Genomic DNA, 12,083 nt, shown 5'->3' with positions numbered 1-12,083 from the left:
AATAAAATTGCCTTAAACTTTCTCAAACCGCTCTCAGTCTGATTCCTATATATTCTGTCTCCATGAGGTTTTCTTACTAGGAAAATTCTCCTGACAGTTTCCAACAGCCGGGTTCTCAAGAACGCACTTTTTGTGTTTGATTTAGATAAAACTCGGCCAAACCCAACGGGAAGTCTGCAAACAGACGGCCGAGAGTAGATTTGATTATTTTAATAAAAGCTAAATTATACTTGAATGTAAATGTCATATCCTTGGTTCAGCTTCTGGCTTTGGGACATTTCTGTAGAGTTTGAATATTTTCACTCCATTACTGCCTGAGCTCGATTTTTCAGGTGAAAGAATGAATTCTCCTGAGGGGACCACATGTAAAATAAGGAAGACTGTGATGGGCCGAGTCATGAATCAGTACGAATAAATCTCTTCATGAAAAGCAAACATGTGACATACTGATTTGCATCTGTTCACTTTTTGAATTTCTTTGCATGTTTTGTCTGATCATGATGACTCAAACTAATCTTTCAAACACGGTGAACCTACATAAATAGAAGTTTGCATGTACTTATATGTGCATGGTACTCTAATATCCTGCCAGTGTGAAAACATGACTTTAAAGTCAATTGGTAACCCTAAAGTATCTGTAGACAGTATTGTGGCCGTCTGATCCTCTGTAGTTGCTTGTGATGGACTGTCAACCAGTTCAGGGTGTAAATTGATTTTTACACAACGTCCAACTCCTCTGCAGGGACCGTCAGTGGATAGACTGATGCACCACATACAATAAAGGAAGCACATTGGCGTTCTCCTTAAAATAATCTGTTTAATCTGTATTTAAACACAGGGTTCAGTCAGAGGACACTCAGTCAAGTGGAAAGTAGTGATCTTCATCAGCTCCACACCGTCAACACACTCCAGAGGCGTCACAGGACGACACACGATGGAGGATCTGCTCTGAAAGAAGTGTAATGACAGAGAACTGAGTCTGAGATCAACGCATCGCACATGACTTCCTGGATCGAGAAAAATAACTTGTATGCAGAGTTCCTAAAAATATCTATTGTAAAAACTTAAAACTGGCGGGAAGAAAAAAAAATAAAAATCTAAAGCGAGTTTTCTCTTCTGACTGCAAACTGGGCATTTACTTCAGTGTTAACACAGATTTTTCGTCGTCAGTGTCACAAACAGGCTCGTGTCTGACGAAGCAGCGTGGCTCATTCAAACGCCTCTAAGCCAACAGGAGAAAAATAAATATATGTATCTATGACTTATGTAAAATATGTCTTCTCATCAAAAGGCCACTTCCGAAGCCTCGTCGTTACTCAGTTGTACAGATGACCCTTCGGCCAACATGTACACGTTTAATACATTCATTACTCATTTCAATGCACGAGGTGTCGGAACGCAGACGTCTTCAGAGGATTGGATCTTCATATGAACAATAAATAAATCTCCCCGGAATAGTCCTTCACTGTATGTACGTGTGAACATGATCACTATCACGTATGGCCCAGCGGAGATATGGGACCACCGTCCGTTGTAAGACTTCAGCACCGTCAGGATTTGTCTGAATAGCTGATTTGAGGATTTAGATGATGTCATCTTGGCAAGTCAGTCCATTAACTTCAACTCCTCACCATGTGAAGACAAGTTTCTTATGTCTTGAGAGAAAGAAAGAGATAGAGAGAGATAGAGATAGAGAGAGAGAGAGAGAGAGAGAGAGAGAGAGAGAGAGAGAGAGAGAGAGAGAGAGAGAGAGAGAGAGAGCGGGGACCAGAAATGTTCCCTGCTTCCCACTGCAAGTCACAGAGCCATCGTTTTTCAAACTCTCTCAACATATCACAGGAGAAAATAAAATAAAAAAATAAAATAAAATAAAATAAAAAATCCCAATCTCACAAAGAGTAAAAATTCTAAATATTCACTCTCAAAAACATTTAAAACTACAAATCTGATGTGTGTGATGGCTAACAAGCAGTGACATCACTATAGGCACTATAATGTTTACAGCAGCAGCGACTAAAAGAGCACATTGTGTAAATACACAGGTGATAAACCAGGCAATTTATGTAGATTTTACACAAAAAAGGCCATGTAGTGTATTCATATCAAATTAAAAAAGGGCCCCTGGCTTCTTGTGTCGTTCTTGTTGTTGGATCAATTCCATCAGTATTGTGCCGCAGGTGTCACAACAGTGCAGTCAAACTGTGCATAGCTTCAAAAGAGGTGAGAAATGCGCAGACAAAAGACAAAAATAAAACACAGACATGTTGAGATCATCTCTCCGATCATCGCCTCCTCTCCTCCCTCTTTTCCCCGCGAGCTGAATCGAAGCAGGACTTTATCCGAGCTGGTCCTCATACTGCTTCCTGAAGCAGTCTCCAGCAGGGAAGAAGTCCCAGCATCGCTCCTGGTACATCTTCCACACGTACGACTCCTGGGAGACGAGAAGAAAGCCCGACGGCGTTGGATAAAGTAATCGTTGTAGAATTTCATCTGTGTGCACTTTTCGTGTGTGAACTATCTTGACCGACCTGCCCTGTGTGTTCTGTTTCGTCTTTGTTGATGAGGTACATCAAGAAGAACCTGGCAAAGGGGGGAAAAACACAACAAATCATTGTATTTGCAAATGGGGGGGGAAAAATGGGGAACAAATGTGAAAAAAAATAAATAAAAATGCTAGTGTAACTAAAACTCCTGAAATTATTAGAAAATATACAGCGGCTATGAACAGCTGCATTTCCTGGAGTCGATTTCAACTGTCATTGTATGTACCCATCAAACAAAACAAGTTGTCTGCTTCCCAGGTTACTCACAGAAAACATGCAAGAAACAGTCGTTTCGTCTCCAACTTGTACTTAAACTCACATGTAGTTGGCTAAATTGTGCTCTTCTAAGGTGTGCGTCTCAAAGCCGTGCGGCGTCGTGTCAAAGTAGTCACTTCCGATTCCGCAGATGAAGCATTTTGTCTGCAGGGACACAGATTGAGTTCGATCAGACACATTCCTGAGTAAAAATGCAAAAGAGAGAAAAGCAACCATTTGGTTTTTCCTTCAGACTGATTGCCTTACCTCCATGTCCTCTCTGACCTGCTCCTGCTGGTCTCTCAGCTCGCCGAAGGCGTCAATAATCAGACCTGACACAGAGACACAAGCTTTTCTTACTAGTCTGAGGACCGACTGGCTTCTCAAAATTGATAATTGTTCATTTGAGTGAAATCTAATGAAGATTTCTACTGTAAAACTTCAAAAACACTTTCCCCTGCTTCGTTTTCTCAGATTAATCGGACTAAGTTGTATTAATAATAGCACACTCTTCCAAAATGACTTTTATCTAAAGCTGTAATTTCCACTCTGAAAGCAACACAGTCAGTGATGGAAATGATTCACAGGCAACACAAGACAGGAGAGTCACTCACCCTGGATGATGGCCAGTAGGATGACGATGACGAAGAAGAAGAAGGTGATGTCAAAGACGACTCGGTAGAGCTCATATTCATCCCCAGCTGGATCCTCAATTTCGTCACCGATGCCACCGCCGGCACGCACGCCAACGTACATGTGGAACAGGTAACACTGCAGGAGGAAGAGGAGGAGGAGGTGGAGAGGAAGGAGGTCGGCAAAGACAACTGAGCCCACATCAATGTGTTGAGTCGCTCAGCTGAGGCCCGAACAACTCTGTTTCACCATCCCCCAACTTCAATTATTTTCAGTTTTTTTAGGGGTTTTGCTTTAATTTTGCCCTTTGTTTTTCAACTTAATGTAAATTACAACCCCAATTACGACAAGCAACACCGTGTTTTTATTTCTGATTGGCCGACACATTCAGCAGTGTACTTTTGAATTATTTTGGTGTTCTTGGCTCGTCACAGGGATTCATCCCTTATCAACTTCTCGATAAACTCAGCAGCTTCAATTACATGACACATCCCCCTTGTCTCAGGCTTTTGGATACAAGTTTTGCTCATGAAACCTCGTTTTCATGAAGTTTAATTTCTTTAGAATTGGATAATGAAAACATGTCAAATTTAAAAGAAAGGAACAAGGTGAGGGGACACAGAGGACTGCACAGATACATACACAGACCCATGGAGGGGAAGACAACTTTTTGAACTTAAGAGTTTTTTTGCCATTTGATACAGTTTACAGTCTCTGGTGCGTTTGAGTCCTGCTCTCGTCGCGCCATTCGGTTTTATCGTCTCCGCCATCGGAACCATTTGAACCGCAGCATTTTGAAAGACTTGTTAACACCGTCCAGCATTTGAAGCTGACTTTTCATCCCGCAGTACGACAACCTTCTGCTGTTCATATCCAACAGAATCCTCTCATTGATGAGGCTTCCTGCTGTGACTGGACCGAACTGTTTTCCAGGGAGGAAAAAGATAAATCTGGCGCGACAAGGCAGCACTCACAGTCATCATGTCGTCACACTTCATGTCCGGTTCGTCCTCGTCTTCACTCATGTTGTAGAACTTGCGGAAGAAGTTGAAGGCCACCACCGTGTACAGATACACCACGACGGCCAACAAGCCCACGGTCATCAGCAGCTGCGAGGAACAGATGGTACAAGGTCAGCTTAGAGTGGGTGGCGGTGAAAAACAGGGTGAGGGCAGGTGGAGGGGATTGGGGGGGGGGGGGGGGGGGGGTGAAGCCTCATCGAGTGTCACCTGCTTGCCGTTGTGGGTGACGGAGGACAGGATGGTGCGCAGGGTTTTCACACCCATGGCGATGTCCAGAAGATGACAAGCAAAGAAGAAGTTGTTGTAGTGTCCAAGCAGAGACATTACCATGTACCACACCAGGTAAAGGAAAGTCTACAAAATAAGAGATGTGCGTCAAGTATCATCAGAAAACTCAAAATGCAGGTGCCATTGTTTAAACCACCTGTTGAACTCACATTGTCAGTGAAGACAACACCAAACTTCCAGATCTGGTATTTGATGTCGATAGAAGTGATCCTACAGAGAGTAGTTTGGTTACACTTTGGATTTTGATTTGCTGGTTTCCGTTAAAGCTGAGCCGTACGTACCAGCTGAACATGGAGGTGTCGGGTTCGGGCTTCTTCTCGTGCGTCATGGTGCTGACGTCAAGAGAGGCCAGGTCCATACCGAGAAGCTCGGCGATCCTCTCTCTGCCGTAGATGTCACCGTATTTATCCAAAACCTGGACGTCGCACACAGACACTAGGATTTCTTATTCCACTAATGACATAATGGTGCAAAAACATGGGTAATATAATTTATTTTTTTAAATCACCTTTCTTTTCACAAACTTGTCCCAGTAATTGTTGGGGAAAGTCCTGCATGGAAAGTAAGAGTTTGTTAATATTACTTTTCCTTAATAAACTTTTCTTTTTTCTTTTTTTTTTTTGCATCTCAGCACTATTATTTCTGTTTCTGGAGTTAAATAGTTTTATGTGCTTAACGGAGACAGTGAGTAAATGTATATTTAAATTATTTTACAAAAACGTCAGTAAATCTTGCAAAACAATTACAATTCAAAGCATTTTTTGATGAAATTACTTCTCTGGATTGATCCCATCCTATTCATAGTTAACCTTAACTATGCATGGTAAGAGCGGTGGACTGTCATGGTGTGGGGGGCGAGTGGGGCTCAATGGTCTGTCAGCTGTGGGAATCAAACCAGCGAGCCTTGTGCTGCTCTAACCTTGAGGCCACTGCCCTCCTTCCCTACTGTAACTCAGAATGTAACGCTTTCATTATGGAAATGAATTTGCACTCTAAACATGTTTTATTTTGCTCAACTCCAATAAACAGAAAAAAAAACCAGTGGATTTGTACGTAATGTGATTATTTGCTAATACTAGACATGCATGCATCTCTTCACCAAACTTATTATTCAATAGTTGTAATCACAGTTATAAGGCTGCTCAACTGTTATGCAGCCCCCTGCCACTAATCAGCGCTACAGAGCCCTCAGAACTGTATCGTTCATATCCCGGAGCTGGTCCAGGCTGAGATGACCGGTAACTCCGGACAGGACTATTTGATGTCGCCATTCATTCACACACGTATCTGAAGATGTAACAGAAGGTCTTACGGAGTGTTGAGGACCAGTCTGTCCCACTGCCCCTTGATATCGTCGTCCTCAGGCTGCTCAGTGACGTACAGACCGTCAAACTCCAGCTTTCTGGCAAGCTCCTTCTCCCTTTTGAAGATGACCAGGGGTACCTGAAGGGTTAAAGCAGCTTTAATGTCCAATCAGGGAGACTGGTTTAGAATAGGGCTGGGCAAAAAAATCTATTTAATTGATTTATCGAATTTGGAGCTAAACAAGATTTTTATTTTGCAAATTCGAGTCCCCCCCCACACCCCAAAGTTTTTCATTCTGCCTCCATTGCCTCCATTCTACCACTCCTGGTGGGTTTCCGTAGTTGCTGTTGCACTTTAGCTTAAACCTGGGATGACGCCTCATTTCATTTTTATTTTGGGATTGTCTATATGCATTTTAGCTCTGAGGACAATCACAGCAAAAAACGTGCACTTTTCACAATATAGCTGATGGCTGAAGTCATTTTTAAGTGCATTGAGAAAAAAAAATCAAAAATCTAATTGAAGCTTGAATTTTTCAAAAGAAAATCTATGATTTGCTGAAGATAGAATAGAATAGAATAGAATAGAATAGCTTTATTGTCATTGTACATTAATAGCTGACACTGGACAGTGTATTGATAACAAGCTACATTAAAAACAATAAATAATAAAATCTAATGTGACTATATTAAAATATACAAACACATGCAATAAGAGGCGAGATATATACGATACAGTGTGCGAGATAACAAAATGAAGTAAAAGCCAATAAAATAGAATAAATATGGGCAGTGGATTCCAAGCAGCATTAAAAGCATTGAAGGTGACACTATGCGTTACTCTTTCGAGCTCAGAAGTCTGATAGAAAACAGGAAAAAGCTGTTTCTCAACACAGACGACTAAAACATCTACACAGATACAAACATAAGGAGCAGACGACAGGCAGCATGAACATTACAAGCAGAATCAGGAATAGGAGTGTGGTCTTTGTGCAAACACACCTTGAGGCAGTTGTATCCGATGATGCAGAGGAAGGAGATGATGGTGTGGACGATGCCGAAGAACGCCATGGACGGCTCCATGTAGCCCGTGCTCTCTTCCAGGAAGTAGTACATGGGGCCTTCTTCGTCGTCGTCTTCTCCTCCCTCATCCAGTCCAGAACCGTCCTCCTCAGCACCGGAGCCTTCGAATAAGCCCGATCCCTCGAACAGGCCGGAAGCTTCGAACTCCTCCTCGCCCGGAGGAGTGTCAGACACCTGGAAAGGTCAAAGGTCAATGAGGGAATTTGAAAACTTTCAAACGTCTCAGGAATGGTGAAAATGGTTTATTTGTCTCAGCTTTGTCTGAGGTGCAGCAGAAACGCACAGACCTTGTAGAAGAGCAGAATGAAATTGAGCGCGAAGGCGATGAACAGCGCCAGGAAGCGCAAGTTGTAGAAGTTACGAGAAAGGTAGTTCTGTGACAGAACAGAGAAATGAGTGAGACAGTCAGCAAAACAGAACATTAAAAAATGGAATACCTGAAGAATAAGATTTAAGTGTTCAATCTTATTGATATGGAATATCATAAAACAAGCTTACTGGATTAGAGCAATGTAAAAAACTGTGAGGTTCATTTGGCCCCAGAAGACATCAACCTTTTCAAACACGCACTATATGAGAGAGCTGCTCACCATGAATTTAATCCTCTGGATTTCCAGCTCGTTCCACAGCTCAAAGCCTTCCTCAGCAGGCTGCTTGTCCTTCTTCACTTTGGTCTTCACTGCCGGCAACTCTTTCTCCGGCTCCTCTTCCTCCTTCACCTTCACCTCCGGCTCAGGCTCCACCTTCTCTGTCTTCTCTCCATTCTCAGTGCTGGAATAAAAACATAAAGCACTGCTTTAACATGTAAGTACGATACTTTAATATAATGAGAACTGGGGTTTTCAATCATTAGTTGACGATTTGATGAGTCTTTTGCACTTGAATCTGATTCGATCTCTTCTGGCCCGTATACTACTAAAATGACCCATAAATACCAACAAATCCAGCATTTCCTTTAAGATGTAAGGCATAAAAGAAATTAGTCTTAGTGTAAAAGTGCAGTTTATATAATTAGTTATGTTAACACTCTGCAGAGCAAGGTCAGATCCAAACTGAACCAGCCTTTTTCCCGTGGGCCACAGAAAACTCACTCTGCTTTCTCCGTCTCTTGAGGGACTTCTTCTTCAGTTTCCACTTTTTCCTCCTCTCCCGGTCCTCCGGCTGTAGCAGCCAACTGCTACAATGACAAATAGCAGTGAATTGCTTATTAATTAAAGTGTGCCGCACAGCTAACACAGAGTAACGTTTCGTTTTACCAGTTTTCTCTTCAGCAGCGGCGTGCCCTCGGGAGTCGGAGGCTCCTCTGGTGTCGTCTCGCCAAAGTCCCCGAGTCCTCCGGGAGTATTGAAGCCAGGCAGGCGTCCACCTTCCCGCTCCTCTCCGTCGTCCTCCTCCTCCTCTCCTCCCCCAGCGTCCAAGTGGTCCGTCACCCCGTCTGCATCCTGGATCTCTCGAACGCCGGGTTCGGGTGGCAGGTCGTCGTGGACTTCGTCCTGCGTGGGATCGGGCATGCTGGCGAGGATTTCAGTCACCGTCATCTTCTTGGCGCCCTCCACTAAGCCGCCGCCAAACAGCACTTTCCATATTAGCGTGAAGAAGCCCTTGCAGATACCATAGACGAACATCAGGATGCCCATCAGAATAGTGTAGACGAACGTCACCAGTCCGATCACCATCTCTTTCACGGTCATTTTTCGGAGCTTGCGGTAACGGCGTCTCAGATTACGGAAGGTGAACATGTTGAAGAAGTCCACCACGCTCTTTAAGAACTCTGCAAAGGCAGACGTCGACTCGGGAGCCTCTGCCTCGCCGTTGCCTTCCTCTCCTTCTCCGGACTCGCCTTCATTCCCTCCACCCTCCTCTTCCTCCTCATCGTCTTCCTCTTCAGCGCCGTCTCCCTCGGGCTCGGAGATGGACGCGGCGATGTTCATCTCAAAGATGGTGTCCTCACAGAAGTTGACAAACATCTCCATCTTCTCGCTCTCGCCACCCTCGTTGACCACGTCGAAGATGAACTGCCGCTTGGACTCCCTGACTTGGGGCATCTCCCACTGGTTGCGGTTGGCTTCGCTGATCTCAAAGTAAATTCGTTCGATCTTCCTGCTGGCGCCCATGATCTCGATGCGGCCGAGGAAAGGCCGGAAATAGTTGAGCACGCTCTCCGCCTGTTCCAAGAAGTTCTGCAGGCGAGTGTCGTGGGGCACGTGCTCCGACAGGTTCGTGAGCAGAACGGCAATATTGAAACCGATGTCCTTGGCCGGCTCCTGGAAACGATCCGCGAATTCCTCAAAGTTGATCATCTCGTTCTCGTCGGCCTCGGAGCAAGAGAGGAGGAACTGGATCTCCGAGGGAGAGTATTGCTTCTGGCTGTCCATGGCCTTGGAGAAGTCCTTCTTGGAGATGAGCCCGCGCGGGTCGGTCACGTAGTCCCGGAAGGCGTCCGACGCCACGATGTCCTTCAGCTTGAGGAACATGTCGAAGAACTTGAGGATCATCTCCACGTTGCTGGAAGACTCCACCAACATGTCCACCATCTGCCTGGCGATGGTGCCGTTCACCACATTTCCTGAGGGCAGAAAGAGAAGAGATTATTTTTTAAATACAATGAAATTTGAAAAAGAAAAAAAAAATGTACTTAGAAGATGGTCAAAAACAACTACGAAGTAATCCAATTTAATTTAAACAAAACTATAAAATAACTGGGAAAAATTGTTGCGTGAAAGAACAGGGCAACATGTTCCAAATTGAGTAGAAATAAGTGAAACAAAACATTTTATGCACTTCGAGCATGATGAAAAAAATAAATAAAAGGATAATTATAAAATTTGACTATTGAATATCGACGAAGTGGTAAGATTAAATCGATTTTACTTTTTCCTTCCCCTTTTCAGGTATGTTAAATTAGATATACAACTATGTATGTATGTATGTATGTATGTATGTATGTATGTATGTATGTGAATATACTCAGGAATATATTTGTTATTTTGTGTAAAACAATTGTCATAAAATATACATTTGACTTATTTATATGGATTATGAAGAGGGGTTTTATATATGGATATGTACATATATGTGAGTATATGTATATGTAGATGGAGTATCAGTGTGCATCTCAAATGAATTAATTTGTTTGGGGGGGGAAAGGTTTCAATTGTGAAATATGAGACAAAACCGAATCAGATAAAAAATGTTAAATGCTGAAATTAGAAGAATAAATTAAATATTAAATTAAAAGAAAAAAAACATGTATTTAGAAATTTTTTTAAAAAGTCATAAAATATAATTTTTAAAATTCAAAGAATAACAGAAATTTGCACATTATCATAATTTCTTCTTTTTTTGTTGTTAATATCGGACATGTGGGTACAACAAAACAATTTTTTTTATAAAAACACAAATAAACAACATAACAGAGCAACACAAGGAAAAAACAATGTAATTGATAACTGAATAAATAATGGCCCAACATATCTGAAAAGTAGTAGGAAGCAGCAAAGATTATTTACTCCGACCCCTTCTTCTTAAAAAGAAAGAAAGACAAACATTAAGTCACTTGGTTTTCACTTGTCAGAGGGCCTAAAGTTCTTAAACCTGGTACCACCTATAAGGAAGACCCTCTTCTTTTTTACAATAGTAAAATGCACAAAGGATTTTACCTTCAAGCAGCGACAGGAGCATCACCACCATGTCCTTCTGCAGATCCAGCAGCTCCTTCAGCAGACCGATTTGGCTGGAGTCCTGCCACCGGGCCAGACACACAAACACGCAACCACAGAAACAACCGAGTGAGAATTACAACTTTAATTCAACAAAACATCTCAAATTCAGGGTGTGAGTGTGCTTGTTTTAAGTCGCAAGTGAAAGACGCTACCTCAGAGTGTGCTCTACTCCAAAAATGATCCTTGGTTTGCATTTTTAAATTAAGAATAGGCATTTTAGAAACACACACTAGAAACACTGATAAGGAAGAGAGAAGGGAACGAATTGAAATCAAAAAGAGGCTGCGGTATGGAAAAACATGACCGTGAATTGCAAAAGCTGATCTTTGCACTCCTGACAGACAACAAGAAACGCAAACAGATGAGAAAATCTAAAGGAAGAAAATGATGCCAGGACACGCCTGTCGAAAACTGCCAACAGAATCAGAGCAGAACCTTCCTACCGCAGCAAAAACAACCAAAATAAATGGAGGAAATCAATGCGAAACATTCAAATGATGACAGAGCAACATACAGAAAAATAATCAATCTAGAGTCGCATACGGGATTCATATTTGCATGTACAGATAGCTGTCTACGTCTATCCATGATGAAATATAATTAGAATAAAGACTTAAGCATAACTGCGAAAACAACAGAAAGAAACTTCCATATCACAACACGGACTGCTGCAGAATGAACTGACAGAGAGGAGAACGGAGGGGAGGCACGTTGGTAAAGAAAATCAGCAAAGAAACATGGAGGGCCAGAAAAAAGATGGCGTCAGAACGAAAAACACAGATTCTTACGCCGTTCCGTTGTCCAAGATCGGGGTGCATCTAGCAGGGTTACATACGAAAATGAAAACGTTATACAAAAATACCTTCACTCCATTTCTTGATCGCGTGAGCGGGGACATTACATGAGGCAAGTTGGGCCGCAAACTTTTACTTTAAACCATCAACCTGACGTTCAATCCAAAACAAAGTTTTGGAGTTTAATACGACAGTATGAATAAACCTTCTCATTCAAAATGAAAATACTTAAGTAATTTTTTGTAAATTTTATTTTGAATTTGATCTTGTTTGTCTTAGACACTAAGATGTGTAAATGAACTGTTCCACCCTTCCATCCCCAGTGGTACATTCCAGCACGACAGACTCCCGAAAACAACTTTTTATTTCTCTCTCCTCTTATAATTCAAACATATAGTTCAAATATTTTGCGCTTTCCTGATAAACAACTGATCCAATG

General features: G+C 42.3%; 1 protein-coding gene across 1 annotated transcript in view; it reads right to left on the bottom strand.

Annotated features, from left to right (window-relative positions):
- Positions 1 to 793: 793 nt before the first annotated feature.
- Positions 794 to 12,083, bottom strand: part of ryr1b (ryanodine receptor 1b (skeletal)) — an 85,344-nt gene continuing 74,054 nt past the window's right edge. Inside the window, exons 91-108 of the mRNA XM_080459804.1 lie at positions 11,639 to 11,668; positions 10,788 to 10,869; positions 8,385 to 9,694; positions 8,220 to 8,305; positions 7,719 to 7,899; positions 7,416 to 7,502; positions 7,048 to 7,302; positions 6,054 to 6,184; positions 5,250 to 5,292; positions 5,023 to 5,156; positions 4,891 to 4,951; positions 4,661 to 4,807; positions 4,406 to 4,540; positions 3,413 to 3,569; positions 3,066 to 3,130; positions 2,863 to 2,963; positions 2,529 to 2,580; positions 794 to 2,431 (exon numbers count right to left, since the gene is read on the bottom strand). Of these exons, the coding sequence (XP_080315930.1) occupies positions 2,336 to 2,431; positions 2,529 to 2,580; positions 2,863 to 2,963; positions 3,066 to 3,130; positions 3,413 to 3,569; positions 4,406 to 4,540; positions 4,661 to 4,807; positions 4,891 to 4,951; positions 5,023 to 5,156; positions 5,250 to 5,292; positions 6,054 to 6,184; positions 7,048 to 7,302; positions 7,416 to 7,502; positions 7,719 to 7,899; positions 8,220 to 8,305; positions 8,385 to 9,694; positions 10,788 to 10,869; positions 11,639 to 11,668 (3,153 nt within the window). The 3' untranslated portion in view covers positions 794 to 2,335. The remainder of the gene's footprint in view (positions 2,432 to 2,528; positions 2,581 to 2,862; positions 2,964 to 3,065; positions 3,131 to 3,412; positions 3,570 to 4,405; positions 4,541 to 4,660; positions 4,808 to 4,890; positions 4,952 to 5,022; positions 5,157 to 5,249; positions 5,293 to 6,053; positions 6,185 to 7,047; positions 7,303 to 7,415; positions 7,503 to 7,718; positions 7,900 to 8,219; positions 8,306 to 8,384; positions 9,695 to 10,787; positions 10,870 to 11,638; positions 11,669 to 12,083) is intronic.

Source organism: Lipophrys pholis, assembly GCF_963383615.2.
Source record: "Lipophrys pholis genome assembly, chromosome: 3".
Taxonomy (NCBI): domain Eukaryota; kingdom Metazoa; phylum Chordata; class Actinopteri; order Blenniiformes; family Blenniidae; genus Lipophrys; species Lipophrys pholis.
This window is presented reverse-complemented; position numbering and strand designations above follow the sequence as displayed.